Here is a 20,836-nt window from a genome sequence, read left to right on the forward strand (position 1 = left end):
ATGCGGTAGATTCAGGGTTAGAATTCAAGTCTTCCAACTTACTAGTTAACAACTAGTTAACTAGTTAACGATACAAGTCTCCCATTGGTTCAGTTTAATGTAGGCTATCTTAGTCTTCTCATGTGGCACACTGGTATCCTCAGCAGTTTGCTCCAACCAGATGAACCAAAGTCCAGAGCTCTTTGGTGTCGCTCTGTCCTGAAGCCATAGCTGTTCTCCTACTGAGGAAGGTAAGAAACAGATATGTGTGCCAACTGTTCCAAGAGGGATCTCCTAGCACTTCTGAAAAAACAAATTAGACCACCTGTCCTAATGTTACGGATCATACATCATCACGGTGGCAGGGAGTCAACATTATTAATATTACAGGAGGTGGTGTGTGGAAAGGACATGAGGCATGAAATCCAATTACCTAAATTTAGATACTAGCATTACCACTTATTAGCTGCCTGTGCCTGGGCGATAACAATAACAAATATTTACTGAGCACATACTATTTGTCATACCATGCACTTTGTTACATGATGAATGATTTCACACAATCCTAAGAGATATGTACCTTCATTACCTCCATTTCACAGATGAAGATACTGAGGCTCTGGGAAGTTCAAGTAACTCACCTAAGGTTATACCATTGGGAAGTGGAGGAGCCAGGATTCAAACCCCAGCAATACGACTCTAAAATCCATATTCTCAATTTCTCAGTCTTTGTTTCCTCTAGAATAAAATAGAGATAACAACAGCTGCCCTACCTAAATCATCAGAATTATATTACCATGTACAAGGGCATTTTTAATAAACTATAAAACAGTAGAGGTCAACATATGAAATCCAAAGCTAATACTGACATGCAGATGAGTTTATCTGGAAGGTCTACACTCATGTGCAGATTTCCTCGTCTCTTTTCTACTTAATATTGGGAGTCAAATTGAGTTGTGTTAAGCCCATACTTCTAGCAACAATGATCTTGCTACCCAGATATTTCTTATCCTCTTTCCATAGCCTGTTTCCTATTTATGGAAGCAGAATACAGTGGAACATATCCTTAAACTGCTAGAGGATACAGATTTCATTGTTTATTAGTTTCAAAATCTGTAGCTTCACAGAATTTCTTCATCATCTGGTGATGATGATGATGAGGAGGATGTTTATACTAACTGATCACTTATTTATACAGGCATCTAAATAAACATTTTACATGCCTTATCAGTTAATCCTCGTAATAATCCTAAAAGAGAGAAGCTATCATTCTCATTTTTTCAGGTAAGGAAATCAGGGTTTAGAAATGCTAGCTAAGTTGCCCAAAGTGACATAACTAGAGATGAATAAACTCAGGTCTGTTTTGACTCCAAAACTCAAGCTTTAAAGCTTAACTCTTACACCTCACATCCTGCCACACCCAGGCACAATCTGGAGGACAATGCCTGTGTTTTCTTTACAGTCAGGTTTCTGCCTCCCAGTGCTTTAGTGACCATATTTTTTCTAAACCAAAAGTCAAAACATGTGGCCTGACAATCTGAAATAACTAAACTCCAGAAAACTCCAGGACCTGGGCTTACTGGGCCTTTATCTTCCGCCCCCACCCCCGCTACCTGACTACCTAGAACAAGCCCCATTCAGGTTGCTCCCAGCTTCTGTTTTGAGCCCAGGCCTGGCTCCTCTCCCAAGCAGAGACCTCCACCTAAACTCTTCAGCCGGAAGCCTCGGAGCCTCTTAGAGAAGGAGGCCTCGATTAGCCTCACCACTCAAAAAGAGCCCCTCTCTCAAAAGAAAAAGATGAAAGGAAGAAATGGTTTCTCTCCTCTTTTTTTTTTTTTTTTGTCTTTTTTAAAATAAGTCCTTGAGACATCCCTTTGAAACATCCCACTCTTCCATCAGCGGCCTCTCCCAGAGAAAGCAAGGAGGAGGAAAAGAGAAATTCATCTGTTTGTTCTCTGTGTTTGGCCTCTCCTTTCTAAAGTGGCTGTTCGCTGCAGTTTGCACCGTGGGTCTCCCAGGGAGGACAAAAAAAAAAAAAAAAAGCACAATCTCCAAACTTCAAAGGTAAAAATAATCTGCAGATTCACTTATTCAACACATTTACTGAGCACCAACTATAGGCTCCCAACATTCACTATCCCTTCCGTCTAAATGCAAGATCAAGAAAACTCAAAAGTGGTATACAAGAAAGAAAAGATCTTTCTGCACAGGGGGAGCCAGGGGTATGGTAATTGAAAAAATAAAAATGAATAAGAAATATTAGATACGGGTAAGTGCTATAAAGACAAAAAGGGTGACGTGATTGGAAGAATCTGGTAAGGTATTTCTGGGTAAGGTATATCTGGGGAGCTGGTCATTAAAGGCCTCCATGATGAAGTGAGTGAATGAAAAGGACCCATCGTTGTGAAGACTGGTGGTGGAGGATGCAAACAGAACAGCTCAAATGAAGATCTTAAAGCAGAAGGGAAAAGCCTTTAGAGCAGAAGTTGGCAAAAGTTTTCTGTAAAAGAGCCACACAGTAAACATTTTAGGCTTGCAAATCACAGGTCTCTTGTTGCAGATTTGTTTTTGTCCCTATTGTAGTAGTTGTTTTACAATCCTTTAAAAATGTAAAAACCCTCCTTGCTTCACCGGCAGTTTAAAAATAGGCCTCTGGCAAAATTTGGCCCCTCTTGGTTTTCTGATCCCTGCTTCAGAGGAACATCCAAGCGAGAGAGCAAGTAAACAAAGAGAAAGCGGTACCAGACGAGGTCTGAAAGGTAGGCAGGAGCCATATGGCACGACGCCTTTTAGGCTAAATTAAGATTTTGGATTTTTTTCCTAAGTGTGATGGGAATCCCCTGGAGGGTATTAAGCAGGGCAATGACGTGATCTAATTTATGCTTTAAAAAGGCCACCGTGGTTGTGTGTGTGAAGAACAGACTGGGGTGAGGGTAAGAGTGGAAACAGAGATAGTTGACTAGGAGGCCAGCTACTTACTGTATCATCCAGACGAGGACGAGGGTGGTGGTGTTAGAGACAGAAAGAATTGAACACAAGGTGAACTGAATACCCTCAGTGAAAGCTATACATATCATTGATAAACAAAAACATGGAAGGAGTCTTGAAATTTTACTTTAAAAATCAGAAAAACAGTAATAAAGAGCATGATTAATAGAAAAATCTTGGTTATTCAAAATTTTAGCAGTATTTTGACATGTATGATTTGTAGATACTTAACTTTCAGGGAGATCATCACTTAACTTTCAGGGAGATCATCTTTTCCTCTCTCTTCCTCGTGAAATGATTCAATTTCTCCTCTGGTTCCTGATAGTCATTACTTGCCCCATTTCACCTAAATGCATTACAAAGTATACCTAGAATGTTCCTCTCATTTCAGAGTGCACTGCAGTCAACCAAAAAAGCAAAACTGTTTGCTCTTTTAAAATCTGAGAAACTTCCAACTTTCCTTGGCAACACCCCCTTCCCTCTCAAAGTTTTCACCATGAGGAAGTTGTAAATGTAGGTGGTTCTCACACTACCCAAACTCATTTTCTTGTTCTTTCTTTGATAAAAATAAAGCTGAGCTTTTGAAAATTCATCAGGCTATACATTTAATTTGGGTACTTTTTTGGTACATAAGGGGAAGAAAACAAAAACAAAATCCAGACACACACACAAAGAGGTTCCAATGATGGCAACCTTTAGAGAGTAGGCAGATTAGATAGTGTTGTAAGGTAGGTTCCTTGGTTCCTTGGAGACCAAGTTTTTCATGCAAGTGATTTTTTTGAGGCATATACATCAGCAATGAAATGAGGAAGGCCAGAATAGTGAGAGGGAGACACTGACCCCTCAAAGTGGTTGCAACTCAGTCAATAATTGTGATAGCTGTGGTGGTGGTCCCTCAGACTTGTCCTCAAGTGGGGCAAGGAAGCTGGGTCATTGCATCTTAAATCAGCCAGTCACTGGCTGTGAGTTCCTGGCAGCATAGCCCAAAGATAGGCAACGCCCAGAAAGGACAAAGCTTTGCACCACCAGGAACTAAAATTCCCAGTAGCTGAGGAATGAGTACATTACTCATGAAGAGGACTGGAGCACCGCAGAATCCACGACAGAGACACTCAGAGATTCTCATAGTTATTTTTATCATTTAATATTTATTGAGGCACACAGTATTTTACCATGGGTATATAGTATTTGTATTAAAATACTCTAGTAATTTTTATTCTACCAAAAATACTGATTAGCATGCCAATTAGTATTTACCACATTATATAGTATTTTACCAGGGACATTTAGCATTTTTATTAAAAATAAACAGACTTTATGTCCAAATGTTTAGAAACATACTTTTAAAAAATACTGCTGGAAAAGTGACTCAAGTGCCATTTCAGCTGTGTACCTTTCTGCAGCTGATGATTAACCCTGAATCATTTTTTACCTTTCTCTTCCTTTATCGAGTCCTATGGCTCCTTCTGTGATAAGACTCCTCCATCTATCCTTTTCTGTCACTGCCACCAATTCTGGCCCCCACTTCATCTCCTCAAACTTAAAACATCTCCTGTGTCCAGTTTCATACAAGTTGGTTTTGTTTTTATTTGGGGGGGGGTGCTCCATTGCATGACTTGCACTAATTACTCAAATAGTCATTGAGAATCTGTGCAAGGTACTAAGACAATAACATCGAGCAAGAAGACATGATCCCTCCAACCCTTAAGACCATTTATTTCTAGTGAGTGAGAGACACTTTAAATAGTAAATTCCACGATAAGTAATTTCATGGTAGTTGTGATAAAAATTCTATGGAAAAGTACCAGATGTTATCAAACCATATAATGTTGGGACCTGGATTAAGGAGGCCACCGAGTGGATTTCCAAAGTAAGTCAGATGAGCCTTAAAGAATAAAAGGATAAAGTTCAAAGGAAGTAGGTTCCATTCAAAGAGAACATCATGCTTCTTCCTGCCTTCAGGCTCTGAAGAGGAGACATGGTATATTCAAGGAACTAAAGAAGAAAGCCAGTAGCTAGTATGCTAGAGCTCAGGATTCAGTTGGGAAGCTGAGGGAGGGAGTAAAGTAAGTTTGTAAGCAAGGGCAATACAAAAGCCATTAGAAGTAGGGTTTTATTTTACTTTTTAAAAAAACTTTTCATTGTGAAGTAATTTCAGAAGTACAAAAATGTTACAAAAAATAATTTCTCTATCCTTTTCACCCGCATTTCACCCACTAACATCTTGAATGACTGCAGCATAATTGTCAAAAACAGAAAATCAATATTGATTCAATACTATTTTCTAATTTACAGAGCTTGTTTTACCAATGGCCCACTAATGTCCCACACATTGCATTTAGATGCCATGTCTTCTTAGTCTCCTTTAATATGGGACAGTTCCTCAGCCTTTGTCTTTCATGACCTTGACACTTGCGAAGAGCATTGGCTAGTTATTTGGTAGAATGGCCCTCAATTTTGGTGTCTCTGATGTTTCCTCATGATCAGATTCAGGTCACACACTTTTGGCAATAATAATACCACAGAAGTCATGCTGTGTCCAAGACAGTGCATCATGTCAGAAGGAACATGATGGGGATTTGTCCCACTGTGGTGAAGATAACTTTGATCACGTGATTAAGGTACTGTCTGCCAGGTTTCTCCAATGTAAAGCTCCTCTTTTTCCCTTTTTACTTAAATGTCTTTGGGAAGATACTTCCTGACTATATGAATATCCTGTTTATCAACATACTTTCACCCACTAATTTTAGCATCCATTAATGATGCTTGCCTACATCAATTAGTCCTGTGGTGTTCATCAACCCTTCTAATTAGGTGGAATGCTCCTGTAAGAGTTTTTCCTTCTCCTCTGATTTACTAATGTATTTTTATAAGCACAGACTCATGGATTCATATTTTATTCTATGGGTTATTATTCATTATTATTACTTATCATGTTACTCAAAATATCCCTGACTTAGCCATTAGGATCCCTTCAAGTTGACTTCTAGGTCCTTTTGACATAGTCCCATCGTTTTTTTGTTTGTTTTTTTTTTAGCACATTCCTACTTCCTGGCACTGCAGATGTTCCAGGCCCATGTACTTTTCATACCAGTCTAGAATTAGCAATTCCTCCAAAAAGCCCTGGCTCCCTTTACTGGAAATAGCACTAGGTATACTCATGGGTTCTGGGGTATAACTGCTTTAGGCCCTCTCAGCAGACAGAGCTAAAAGCATACGTATGCACACATCTGTTTGGGTTTACCTATATATCTGTATCTATAAAACCATGAGTTTGTATTCATACTTCTAATTCCCATGAAACATCCCACCTTAGAAATCTCTCTCTTTTTAATTCACTAAATATTTACTGAACACCCTCCAAGGGCCAGGCTCTGTGCAAGGCACTGGGGTTACAATAGTGAACAAAACAAGTATGGTCCTGTCCTGTCCTCATGAAGCTTAGATTCTAAAAGGTGTAATTTATGGATTATTCCTCTTCTCTCCAAATTGCTAAGTGTATGCTTTCTACTGGCTCCTTCTCACCAGGATTTAAAGAGGCCACAGAAGGATTTTAAGCAGGTAACATGGTAAGTTCCACAGTTCTTAACAAGTCACTCTATTAGGGAATCAAAGGAAAAAAGAGTAGACTGGAGAGGCCAATTGTCAAATCAGTTGATCGGGGATGAAAGCAAATGTGGGGAGACCAATTATGAGACTAGTAAGTGGTCCCAGCTAAGAGATGACAGTCAACCGGACTGGGGTGAAAGCAGGGGGAATAGAAACAAGTACGTGGATTTGAGAGATATTTAGGAGATAAATGGATCACACTTGGTGATTGACTTAAGGGCAGGGGGATGAAGGAGAAAGACGACTTAAGGAAGATTCCTAGGTTTCAGGGAGTGTGTGCATGTATATTGGCTCAGATTTCCATATACTGTAAATATATGACTACTTGTCTCTTCTATTAAATAGTAAACAACCTGATGACAAGAACAGTGTAACAATGTATTATTCACATCTTTGTATCCCCAATATCATCCACAGTGTCTGGTACATAGGTGGAGTTCAAGAAACGATGCTGAATAAATAAATAAATCTTCCTCAGACTTAACCAAGTTGAGATTTCAGCTGCAGGGTCTTGAACCATAATACCTTCATAAAGGCCTAAAACTCTCTAAGAAGAAGGAAACTACTTACGCTGAATATCTATTCTCCCAAAAGAGTATATCCTGATTTTTTAGTTTATTATGCACACTTTCTCTTCTAACATTAATTCATTGTACCCAAGAGATGACACCCAGAAGCTATAAAACAGAGATAAACATTTGACTATAAAAATGAAATCTCACTTCACACCTATCAGATTACCAAAAATTAATGCCTTTTAACTGCCTATACCTGGCAGGGGGTGAGGGTAAGAGGAGGACGGCTGTTTCCTCACCTCTCGAATGGAGCTAAAGTGATTAGGTAAGATGTTTCTAGACTCAACTCTAGGCATTTAGTAAAGACTGACACTCAGCCTTACTCTTTATACATCCATATACTTCTTCAAGTCCCAATTCAAACCACTCCTCCACTAGGAAGCCTGCCCAGATCACTCCCATATGCAACAATTTCATTTCCCATCTCTGAGCAATTAGGCAACTTATCTGTAAAATTCTTCAACAATTAGTCATGGGTAGTCCTGTGAATGCTCTTGCAATAAATCACTTTCTTTTTTACTTGTTAGTTAACTATCCACATATTCATACACTGTTATCCAGTGAAGTCAGATATACCTGGATTCAAATGTCAGCTATGCAACTTACTTGCTATGACTTCATTTTTCCAATGTTCAGTATTCTCATCTACGATATGGGAGACACAGCCATCTATTTGATAAGGTCATTGTCAGGATTGGAAATAATGTGTGTAAAGGGCCCGGCACATGCCACATATTGGTGTTCAGTAAGTAGATGCCAACAAGTGCCCATTGAAGGCATTTGTCATATCTTTTTCAAATTTCAATCCCCTCCCAGACACCGCACTTCATAGAGTGCCTCACATGTGGCTGCTACTTGATATTTTATTTACTGATATTCCACCTTGTCCAGAAAGGACCTAAGGCAGCCAAGTGTTCAGCAAATATTTGTTGAATGATTACAGGCCACACTTTCCAGTCAGATTTTGTTTCTTTCTTCCTGCTTTTCCATAATAAGCAAAACACAATAATGTGACTTTTTAAAAGCCTTTAATCATCCTCCACTTGTACCAAGTATTTCTTTTCTTTTTAAATTTAACTAAAAATTTTTAACTCTAAAATACATGCTCGTGGCGAAAATGAAATCATAAGGGAATAAAATGAAAATATCTCCCCATATTTAGTCTCATCATCCAAAGTAGTATACATTTTTTTAATTCCTATGTATATCTCAAAAAAAAATCTCCTTACATACACATGCTAAGTTAAAAAAAATGGGATAATACTATAGATACTATCTACTCCCTGCTTTTCTTCACTTAACATATAGGTAGTATTTATTGGTTTTGGTGTTTGGCAACTGTTCAACCTTCTTTAAGTTATTACCTAAAGGTTTGCCCTGATTTAGCATCATAAGAATAAAAATGCCACAAGACTATTTTTGTCTCTTTTGCTCTCCTTTATCCCCAGCACCTAAATAGCACCTGGATCATAACTGTAGTCAGTATGTGCTCTCTAATTAATGTACTACCTTTTGACAAATTGCCTTCATTCAAGGTGTATTGCCCTCCCTTAACCAAGTGGCAAGGAAGATTGATTAGATGCTCCCTCCCTAGATATCGAACTGTGAGCAGAATACAAACAGTTGGAGTTTATCTGTTCCTGTGCTGAACCCATATGATAGCATGGAATGTTCCTGCAACAAGATTCTCTGTGGTGGCTGCTACTCTGCCTTACTTTCAATCCTGTGAGCTCACCCATATCCTTCCAATAAGTTTCCTTTTGCTTTAGTTTATCAACCTCAGCACTACTGGCTATCTTGGGCTACATAATTCTTTGTTGTGAGGGGCTGGTCTGTGCCTTATAGTATGCTTAGCAGCATCCCTGGTCTCAACCCACCAGATGCAAACAGCATCCCTAGTGTAACAATCAAAAAAGTCTCCAGACATTAACAAATGTCCCCCAGGGAGAATGAATTAGCTAGAGTTGATTCCTGTGGAACAAAAATATCCTAACTGTAGATGGCTACTACATCTTGGGCAACTCTTCACAATAGCCTAAACAGAAATATCTCATTTGTTTCAATGGCTCAGCTATATAATACGGTTATATTGATATATCCTAAGTTATTAAATCAGTCAACTAATAATGGATTTTAAGGTTTTATCTGGTGTTATTTTAAATAACAGCTTTACAGAGGTATAAGTCAAACACTAAAAATTCACCCATTTGAAGCATACACTTCAGTGACTTTTAGTATATTCCTAGTTGCACATCATCACTACGGTCAATTTTAGAATACTATCATCTCAAAAAGAAACCCCTGCATACCTTAGTTGTCACTCCTCAAAACTCCATTTCCCCCAACCCTGGGCAACCACTAATCTACTTTCTGTCTGTAGACTCACCTATTCTGAACACGTCATATAAATAGAATATGTTCTCTTTTGGACTGGCTTATTTCACTTAGTACAATGTTTTCAAGGTTCATCCATGCTGCAGCATTTATCAGTACTTCATTCCTTTTCGTTGTTGAATAATACTCCATTGTATGGATGTATCAAATTTCATCCATCAACCTATGAACATTTGGGTTGCTCCACTTTGGGCTGTTATGAATAATGTTGCTATGAATATTCATGTATAAATGTTTGTGTAGGCATATGTTTTCATTTCTCTTGGGTACATACCTGGGGGTAGAACTGCTGGGTTGCACGGAGACTTTATGTTTAACATTTTGAGGAAGTGCCAGACTGTTTTCTAAAACAGCTGCACCATTTTACCTTCCCAACAGCAGTGTACTAGAACTCCAACTTCTTCACATTCTCACCAGTGTTTATTATTATTCCCCTTTTTTTCATTATTGCCATCCTAGAGAGAGTGAAGTGGTATTTCATCATAGTTTCAATTTGCATTTCTCTGATGGCTAATGTTGGTGAGCATCTCTTCAGGTGCTTACCGGTCATTTGCATATCTCTGGAGAAATGTCTATTCAGATCCTTTGTCCATTTTTTAATTGGGTTATTTGCCTTTCTATTACTGAGTTGCAACAAATCTTTATATATTACAGGTACAAAGCCCTTTTCAGATATATGATTTCCCAAAATTTTCTCCCATCTGTGAGATATCTTTTCACTTTCTTAATAGCACAAAAGTTTAACACTTTCATGTCAGTCTTTCAGGTAAAATCGTGTGCCATGAGCAGCCAGCTCAGCCTGCATCTTAATCATGTAAGTGTTTTCTTCTGAGACAACTATCATACTTTGGATGCAGCAGAAATGTACATGCTTCCCATTTCATCACACAGAATATTAAAAACATGCATATCCAAGGGTCAAGATTTAATATAGGAATACTTTTTTACTGCATAATCAAGGACATTCCTAAGTGAACTTTTGTTTTGACTCCATGTGTGTGATGGTACAGACTATATATTGGGTGTCAGAGCCCTTAATGGTGCTAACATATAAGCAGTTTCATCTACCACTGCTTGTGCTATCAGTGTAAATGCCAATGCAGTGAAAAAGGCACATAATGTTTTAGTATTATAATAAAAATAGCCTTGACCTCATATACCCCCTGGAAAGGTTCCCAGGGAGCCCTAGGGGCCTGCTAGAACACCTTTTGAGAACTACTGCTCTATGACATCCATGTTTATTTAAAAATGAAAATAATTTTATATATATATGTGTGTATATATATATATATACACACACACACACACACACACACATTTTCTCATAAAATGGATACTCCTGGAACAAGATATGAGAAGGAAGACATGGCATATTATCCTGTGATTTTTTACCCCCCCCTTGATGCACATTGCATATCCCAGGGACACCAAACCCCGAGAGAGGAATTTAAGCAAGGATAATGAAAAGTAATGGGTCTTCCACAATATTTATGAGGAGGAAGAGAAGGCAAATTAGTGAATGATGACATTTTTGTAAAATTATTTACCCTTTGTAAATATCTATTCCATTACAGTGGATATAAGCTGTTAGAATTCTATTCTGAGTAGCAAATGAAGATAAATCGACAGGTTTTACCCTGTCCTCTGTAAGTGGCCAGTAAAGCTTCTGTCCAGAATTAAAAAGTAAATTCAAAGTAATCCTATAAATGCTAAGCCAGTAAAACATATTCTGAGGACCAACATCTTCTCATAAAAGAGGCCCAAGAACATCTTCTACTTGAGAACTACTTAGCCTATCTAAGGATCTTCAAGAACTTACAGCTGTGTTAAAGCAAACTTCTGAAATAGTAACAGAGCATGGCTAAGTTACTGAGATGTAGCCCAGCACTAACTTCTCTTTGTCCCCAACCTACCCTGCATACCACTGCAAGATTAATCCCCCTAAATCACTCTCACCCTGACTCAAAACTTTTAGTAATAATTAAGAGCTAACACCAGTGGAGCCGTTAACCATGTGCCCAGCATTTTCCTGAACAATTTAAATGAATTTTCTCACTTAATCCTTCCAGTAACCCAGTGAGGTAGGTTCTGTAATTCTCCCCCTGGAGATGTGGAAACTTGAGCTTAAAAAGACTCAGTAACCTGCCCAAAATTGCTGAGCCTCTAAGTGACAATGCTGAGACTCAAACATAGGCTTGAGCTGAAGCTTTCAACCACTGCAAGTATTTCTGCAGAGATACCACTGGTCTAATAGTCACCTAGGGAACTTGTTTTTAAAAAATTGCTAATTGGACACAACTACAAGGCACATGGGTCAGAATTTCTGGGGAAATTCTCTGACACACAGCAGGTTTGGGAACCACTACAAGTTAACTGTCCATTTTCTACAGAATGGAATCAATTTCTTTTGCCCAAACTCCTCCCAACAGGATTCTCGGATAACGGCAAAATTCCTTACATTGGCCTACAGAGCACTTCATAGTCTGTCACTTGATTGACCTTTTTGGACCCATCTTACCCCAAGTCCCCTCTTTGTATGGTTTTGTCCTCGTCCATCAGCCAGGGCTTTCCTTCACAGGGTACTGGCAGGTGCTGTTCTTTGGCTGGGGGTGCTCTTCCCTCCTCCCTTTGTCCAATTAACTCCTGCTCAGCATAATGGACACTGCCTGAGAGGAACTTTTCTGACCTCCCTGTCTAGGTAAAAACCCTAGCTATTATCTCTCACAACACTATGTACTACATTTGCAACCTAAAAATATATTTATGTGATTATCTCTCTTTCCCACTATAAACGGTAAACTCCACAGAGGTAGGGACGGTGCCTTTTTTTGCTCCTTATTGTATCCCCCGTGCCCAGCTTAGTGCCTGTCACATAAACATTGTTCAAGAAATACTTGTTGAAAGAATTAATAGCTTCAAGTCCATTTATTCCCTACTTAACCAATCAACCATATTTCTCCCTTTTACTCAACAGAGACCATTCCAACTACAGAGGTTAACTCCCCTCTCTCCTTTTTTTTGTTCTTATCCTGACCCAAGACCATTTTCCACCTCTTTACCTATGTAATTCCTCCTATTGCTGCAAGGGAGAACCTAAATTTCCCCTGATCTCACAAAGTTCTCTTTATCACACCAGCCCATTACAGTCTCATCTAAATTTCTACATCACTTTGTATTTCTGTTATTCATTTGGCACTTCATCATATGCTGTCATGTAACATTATGTAGTATTTCATACGGAAGTGCCTTGTTTTTTTTTTTTTTTAACTATAAGCTTTGTTAGGTAGCTTGTATATTCTCTTATTTTGGGGGGTAAGTAATTAGGTTGGTTGGTTTGTTTTTAAAGGAGATACTGGAGATTGAACCCAGGACCTCATGCATGCTAAGCATGCACTCTACCACTGAGCTATACCCTCCCCAGCTTGTATGTTCTGAAAAAGGTAGTTATTGTTTAATTTGAGACAAGTACCCAGGTACATCATAAATCCTCTGGAAATGTCTGCTGAATAAATTAATGAAGAACTTTCTGTGGCCTGCAGTATGGACTCTGCCTGCGGTTTATCACCAAATTTGGCAATTGACAATTCTCCTTGGAGGGCACCTGGCTATTTCATATTATCTCTATGGACTACCTCCAGGGCCCCCTTTGGCAGACAGTTCAAAACAAGTGTCATGGGAGAATATTAAAGAAATGCACTATTTTAAATTTCCTAACATATTTAGAACAGTTCCATACTCAGAAATTTCTAAATCCATTACAAAGTTACTAACAAATTCCGTAACTCTTTAGGATACTCTACATTGTCAATCCTGATTCTCGTCCTCTGAGGTTGGAAGAATCCTTAAATATTTTCAACAGATTAATTTCTATTTCAAAATACATCACTGAGAAAAATATTTTTTTGGCTGTGGTCATGCTGTTACTCTCTTGACTAAATATCATTTACCATAAATCTTTAACCTGTGTAAAATGCAGAAGTGCATTTTAACTTTTTATTTGATGGAAGGGACTCAACTAAGATCGAAGTAATTGAGACTTTTCCCCTTCAAAGTCAGAAAGTGAATTATAATTCTAATTATTCTTAGTCTCATTTGAAAACATAAGAGCCAAGGAAAACAAAGCTGACAAACAATATTGAAATTCAAGGTATGTGTAGAATTATTTCAAATACAAACAATTAATTTATTTCATGAATTAATTTATCAGTCATGATTTTTGCCCATACTAATCAGGAAACAAAGTTTGATAATAAAGAATTATCAGTTATCTGTTTACCTGTTTCTCTTTAGATGTCCTTATGAACACTTTACATGGAGCTAATTATTTTTAATAGCTTTATTGAAATGGTAATTTATGTACTATAAAATTAACTCATATTAAGTATACATTCAGTTTTTTAAGTATCTTTACAGAACTGTGCCACCATCTCCAGAATCTAATTTTACCTCATTTTTTAAAATTTAGATATAATTCACAAAGTTGTATAACTAACATCACTCTAATTTTGGAACATTTTTTGTCACCCCAAAAAAGAAACCCCATACCCATTACAATCTTCCTCTATTTCTTCCTAAGCCCTCCAGCTGTAGACAACCACTAATCCACTTTCTGTCTCTATGAATTTATTCTTAACATTTAATGTAAATGGAATCATACAACATGTGGTTGTTGTGACAGGCTCCTTCAACTTAGCATAATGTTTTCAAGATTCATCCATACTGTCTCAGGTATCAGAACCTCACTCCTTGTTATCACCTAATAATAGTCCACTGTATGAATATACCACACTTGGTTTATCCATTCATCAGCTGATGCATATTTGGGTTGTTTCTATTTTTTGGCTGTTAGGAACAATGCTGCTAGGAATGTTGGCATACAAGTCTTTGTGCAGATGTATGTTTTTATTTCTCTTGGGTAGATACCAAGGAGTGGAATTACTAGGTCAGATGCTAATCACTTTTTTTTTCTGCTAATAACCCTTTAGATGAAAAGCAGAATTTTTTTTTCTATTTCAAAGGGTTTTTGACACAGCCAAGAAACAGAATTTTCATGAAAATGCTAATATAAATCCTTTAAAAAATAGTAAGACTAATCTGCACACAGCTTTGCTATCTACAGAAGCATATAATACTTTCCAATTTGGGGTTCACATAGAAATTCTAAGACGAGGTGAGAACTCCTTTTAGTGCAAATCATAGAACTAAATGGAGCTTGCACTAGTCAATATGCTAGGATCAAATTCTATTTTTTGAGCAGGATTTATAAATATATCCATCTCCTGTGGCTGACAATTGCTTAACAGATAAATACACTAAAGGAAGGCTTATGCAATAGGAGTAGCAAGCAGTACATAGGAATTTAAAATATCAAACACCCCCCTATCAGGGGCCTGCTTCTCATTTCATGAGAAAAAGGTGAAGGATTAATTATAATTAGTCATGAAAATTCCCAAAGCCTTTCATAAAAGCATCTTTCAGAAACTGGAGGCCAAATAAACTTCTGGTCACATGCTGTTTTTGTTTTTCTTCCTGGCAATGTACATTCTAGTGCAAATATATTCAGGAAGCAAACTTTAAACTGAAAATTAAGAGCTGATTGCAAAATTCTACGTTAATAAAAGAGCTTAAAAAACACATTTTAATTTACACAAAAATCAAACATCTTGCAGCAGAAATTAGGCATAATCAAGGGAAAACTACCAGACGTCCTACCAATCACAGCACTAGAGAACGCCACAGGTCGTCCAAAAGACGCATTCGCTTTAGCCAACAGCTCTTTCCTCCCGCCAAAGCTGTCCCTAGAGCGTCAGAGAATAACCCAACGAGAGATTTACGATTTTCCCCTTTTGATCTCACCCCCACCCTCCCCAACACATCCACCTGCTTAGAGGTGTCAAGGCAACTAGAAATGGTTAACAGTGACCAGCAGCAGAGACCGAGAAACAAACACCCCTGACAACCCACAGCTGAGTAAGCAAGAGCTGTTTATTCACGAACATGTTCCATTTGGAGACTATCGGCGAGCCCTTGAAAGCCCAGGCACATTTTAGAAGGTTCCTAGAGAGGGAGAGAATAATCTCTCCACCCCAACCCGCTTCCCCCTCCCACCCCGGCCAAACACACACTGAGAGGCTCGGGTGGGAACCATCTGGTGGAGGCAGCGCCTGCCCTCCCGACCCCTCGGGAATAACCGCACTCACTAGAGCATCCGACCCCTTGCGGGGGTTGTGTAACTCCCCAAAATGAGCTCAGACGCGGCAGAGGCTGCCTCCAGCGCCGAAGGCTTCAGCTGGAGCTTCTGCCACCCCCCGCCCCCGCCACGGCCCGCCTGACGCCGCGGCTGGGACTGGGGACCCTGCCGAGACATGGCCCTTTAGCCCCCTCCCCTCACCTGGCTCGGTCCCACCTGAGCGCAAGAGCCGAGGAGAAAAGAAATAGGCAGGGAGGGCTGACCTTGATGCTACTGACAGTGGAGCGGCACATCCTGCTGCTTCCTGGAAAGCGGCCCGCAGGACATTTTTCCCCCTGGAGGAAGGAAACGGGAGGGCGCCGGCCGGGCGGCGGCGGGCGCGGCGGCGGTGGTCGGGGCGGGCTGTGCAGCCTCTAGCGGGGACGGTCCGAGGACTACATCTCCCAGGCTGCTCTGGGCCGCTTTGCGTCGTGACCCCGGCGCGCACGGAGGCGGTGACTCTTACCTCACAGAGGTAGCTCCTCCGCCGGCAGCAGCTCGGCGCCCGCGGTCCATGGACCGGAACCCTGGGCCGACGGGCAGGAACCCGGGCCGCGATCGCCGCCTCCCCGCCCCAGGCTCCTCCTCCTCGCTCCCCACCGCCTCTTCCGGACGCCCACGGAGGCTGGGTGGCGGGTTCGCGGCTACCGCCGGACTGAGGCCTACTCCGTCGCCTCTCAGTGCTATTGTCCCTGGGCCCGGCCCTGACCGGGCCCACCGGGGAGGCGAGTGCTCCGGCTCCGCGGAAGATGCCGGACCAAGCCCTACAGCAGATGCTGGACAGGTACGGGTGGCCTTGGGGGAGGACGAGCCGCGGACCCTCGCCTCCGGCCCTGTCCGCGCCCGACCTCAGGGATCTTCCGAAGCCGACCCCCGCGTGCCGGGAGGAGTTCCACGGCCTAGGGGCCGGGTGCGGGGCAGAAAGTTTGCAGTCCGTTCTTGGTGGAGGGCAGAGCGGGCGGCCCGGGTGCGTAGACTTAAAGCGAAACTAAGTTAAGGAGTGGCGTATAGTTTTGCTGGAACGACGTTGCGAAGTACGAGGGGCTCATGTTAACCCACAGTCAGTTTCTTTTTGTTACTCTCCTCCTCCCCTCCCCCTCAAACTATGTTGTAACGTGTTTGTCAGCGATGTCAGTGGCAAGAAGAATCAGACCGTCTTTCTGGGAAATGATCCTTCTCCAATTTTAACACTTTTAACAAAAACCAAGGATAGACATTCTTCTGGAAAGCTTCATAGATTGACTTCACTCCTTTTTCCCCATCCCATCCCCACCCCAAACTGTAAGGTCAAGGGTATCCGCAAGGGACTTGACCAGAGTAGAGGTTATGGAAAACAGCCTCGAGTCCAACCTTGAACTCTTAGCGTATTTCACCATTCGTTGAGTTCACTAAGAAAGCTTTATCTTGTAGTGGGGCCAGTTGTGCATTCCTGGGGGGCTCCAGTGGGTAAAACTCTGTGAAATCGGCTGCACCGCCCTCTACTGTTCGAATTCAGATTCATGGGTTCTACCATGAGTTTTTTGAAGACCCTTAATCCACATTTTCCCCTAAACCAGGCCTTAACTTCCTGGCATAGCCATGCTACAGGCTAATGCATAGTGTTTGGTTGCCTACAACTCTTGATAGACCACTTGCCACTCTGTTCAGCAGGTGAGACAGCTCTCTGTACTGAGAAAAGGTCCAACTGTAAGGTGTTAAATGAAAGGCCTCCCTTAAATGAGATTATACCCAGTTCAGTGCAGTTTGGATCTGCCCCACCCAGAACACGTGTCCTCCCAGAGCGACAGGCATTTCCTTTAGGGCTTGAAATTTTGAGACATCTAAGTTGATAAGAAAGCATGTTACTGAATTCTTTCAATTGGGGTGACCCAGTGATTAATCTAGCCCTTGTTTAAGGAGAGCATTCAGGTCAGGTTGTATTGACTACCCACCCTCTTTTTATGTAAGCAGTTTAACAAGCTCCTAGAAGGCAGAAACTTACTCACCATTTATCTTGAATCCTACAACAGAGCCTGGTACTTAGGAAGTTATCAGTAAATACTTGTTTCGTGACAAATGCATGAACTTTTTTGTCATTTTCCCCAGTTCTCTAGGGGTCTGATAATTTACCATACTGGCAAATTACATAGGACTACTGAAATACGCCCATCTCCTGCCACTGCCAATTCCAATCAAATGAGACCCTATTCTGGTACAGGGTATTTTATAATTTTTTTTTTTCCTTCGGAGGGCCTGCTGCTTCCATTTTTAGGTAGGTGACTTTTAGAAAAGTTTGTGTCCAAAAGCTGATCTGGCTTTCAGACACTCTTTGAAGATTTCCATAAAAGTAAAAAATCCAAGGAGTGCTAGTGAGGCGTTTAAAATGTCTCAACAGAAACTTGAAAATTCTGGTTGCATTTACTGAAGCAGGTGACTATAATACTGGCTTCCCTCATCTTCTGTATCTTTTTGACATACCTCAAGGTAGATTCTTAAGATGACATTCAAAGATTTTTTTTTTTATTTTTTATTATTTTTTTAATGAAGGTACTGGGGATTGAACCCAGGACCTCAACATGCTAAGTATACTTTCTACCACTGATCTATACCCCCAGTTCCTCAAAGATCTTTATTATCTGAGTCAGTATTTTGCAACCTGGCTTCATGTTAGAATCACCTGGGGTATGGATGGATGCCTGGCTCTGCCCAAGACCAGTTAGTTCACAAATTTCTGAAGAATGGGGCCTGAGCATGTATATTTTCAGAGGCTTTCCAGATGTTTGTTGTCGTTGAAAACCACTATAAACCCTAAGGGATTATTTCATGAGAAGAGATAGTATGGGTTCATAAGAAAAGCTTGGCAGAAATCTTGAAATTCTCATTTTGCACTTACTAGCTTTGTGACTTTGGACTTAAATTCTGAGTCTCTACATCTTCATTTATAAAATGATAACGTCCTACCTCACAGGACCACAGCAGATGAGAACACAAGTAAGTACTTCGTAAAACAGTAAAATACTATTCAGATGTTAGGCACACAGATGGTACTTGAGATTATAGTGTAACCAACCAGAGTAGCAATCCCCGCCCCATGCCCATCTCCATATTTACTATCATCTTAATCTAGGTGGGCCCTACCTGCAAGCTGAACAGTAAGATACTTGATAGGTTCATTTGAGGAATACTGACAGGCCCAACAGACTAAAATATGTCAACCTATTAGGACCCAGAATTCTTGCCATGAATTTGGCTTCCCCCACAAGCTTGGTCTCTGGCAATTTTTGAGGGAGAGAATTTAGCTCAGAATCTTGCCCATATGTTGATTTCTTCAGTGCAAGTTTTATCCTTGAGAAGAGTAAGGAAATGTGTATAACACACATTGTTCTTTTGCTTCTAGGCTAAAATGAGGCATTTTATAGTGCTTACTAAACATTTGTATTCATTGAGTTGATTTATTAAATATTGATGCCTGCATTTGCCCGGTACCATTCTGGGCCCTTGGTATTTGTGGTAGTGAGCTTAACCAAAAATGCTTATATGGAGCTTAAATTTTAGTGAGATTTGTGTTCCATAAATTGTTACATAAAATGAAGATTATGTTTCTATAACATGAATGGTATGTTCAGTTTATATATTTAGTCTTTCAGGGGTTTTTAATTAATAGTTACTTACTAATAGCTGAAATTGAATTGCCTTGTCCTTTGTGAATAACTAAATTTAGTTTAGCAGTTACTTATCTGGATAAATTTTATTACTCCAGTGTTTATAGGTGGAAAGAGTATACATAGGTATGTATTTTGATTGCCTTTCATTTTTATAACAAGCAGCTGCTTTATGTAAATTTATCGTTTGAACCTTTTAAATTGTTTGAGAGTAGTGGAAAAGGGGTGGCTTTCTAGTATCATGAATGATTTGGGGTCACACATCATTGCCCTGAAATTATAACCATTCATAAACTCAAAGTCTTTACATTAGGCTCTCTGAATCTTGGTCAGTTTCTCTTCCTTTCCTTCATTGCCAGACTTTTTAAAGAAATCTGTTGTATATTATTCTGTCACCATCTACTTTCTTGTTTTCTCTTTTATTTCTAAAAATTAGAATTAAATGTATAGAGAATACAAATAATATTATAACAAACTATAAGAATGGACCTCAGTTAAAGCCTGGTGAGAAATACTTCTGGAAATTTGACTTTTGTGTACCCTTCTCGCAGCAAACATTCAGGAATCTGTTGAGGTTGTTTTGCATCACTTACTTGCGCCTGGTGGGTAGACAAGGAACGTAACCAGTGTCCCCAGAACAGTCAGATGAGGAGAAAAGCAGGGAGAATAATCTGCTCCCCACCTGCCTCCTGCAGTGGCAAGGTGAATTAGAATCCTCACTCTAAGTGGTTATCACCACACATGTACATCCCTTTAGAGGTTGTAGAGTGTTCTGATAGGACTATGCTGTATTATCTTCTGATTTATATAAACATCTCATAGTTACCAATAAAGCACCTTCTCATTCTCTTTGTCAGTTGGCATCTTTTCCTCAATCACATTACTGTCCCATTTTGACGATTACAGAACAATACCTGGAATTTAAAAACATTAGCAATTAGTTATATTTCCTTCCATCTCTATGTAAAAAGTGGAAACATTACAGATAAAGTCCCCTTTGAACACTATCCCCAGTCCCATGTCTTCTCTCCATCCCCACTACACTATCATAAACAGGTTTATGTTCTTCCAGTCTTTGTTTAATGCATTTATATATACTATATATAATTCATAGTTCTGGTTTTTTTTCTGAAATTTAAATATATTAGTCTGCAACTTGCTTTTGAAAATATTGAGATCTGAGATACACAGCAATTAAAGAGAATATATATATAATCCATGGTATTAACATTCCACTCTTCTTTCTTAATCCATTCCCCTGTTCATGACATTTAGTTTTTTATTTTCTCATTCTCTCTTGTAATTTGACTTTCACTCACCTTTCTTGTCCTTAGCTCTCCTAAAGTATACTAAAAGTTACCAGTAATTTCTTAACTGGTAAACCTAATGACTTTTCTTCTTGGTCTTCACATCCCTTGACA

At 39.9% G+C, this 20,836-nt stretch overlaps 2 protein-coding genes across 4 annotated transcripts in view; one reads left to right on the top strand and one right to left on the bottom strand.

Annotated features, from left to right (window-relative positions):
- Positions 1-16,099, bottom strand: part of CPEB3 (cytoplasmic polyadenylation element binding protein 3) — a 164,394-nt gene extending 148,295 nt beyond the window's left edge. The window contains exon 1 of one of the 2 annotated variants that reach the window (XM_064488220.1): positions 15,999-16,099. The gene's annotated coding sequence lies outside the window, so the exon portion shown is untranslated. The other variant, XM_031461384.2, reaches the window with a different exon arrangement.
- Positions 16,100-16,377: 278 nt separating this feature from the next.
- MARCHF5 (membrane associated ring-CH-type finger 5) overlaps positions 16,378-20,836 on the top strand; it is a 40,669-nt gene continuing 36,210 nt past the window's right edge. Inside the window, exon 1 of one of the 2 annotated variants that reach the window (XM_010974286.3) lies at positions 16,378-16,558. In XM_010974286.3, coding sequence (XP_010972588.2) covers positions 16,524-16,558 — 35 coding nt within the window. In that variant the 5' untranslated portion in view covers positions 16,378-16,523. The remainder of the gene's footprint in view (positions 16,559-20,836) is intronic. The other variant, XM_031461385.2, reaches the window with a different exon arrangement.

This window comes from Camelus dromedarius, chromosome 8 (genome assembly GCF_036321535.1).
Source record: "Camelus dromedarius isolate mCamDro1 chromosome 8, mCamDro1.pat, whole genome shotgun sequence".
In the NCBI taxonomy this organism is placed as follows: Eukaryota; Metazoa; Chordata; class Mammalia; order Artiodactyla; family Camelidae; genus Camelus; species Camelus dromedarius.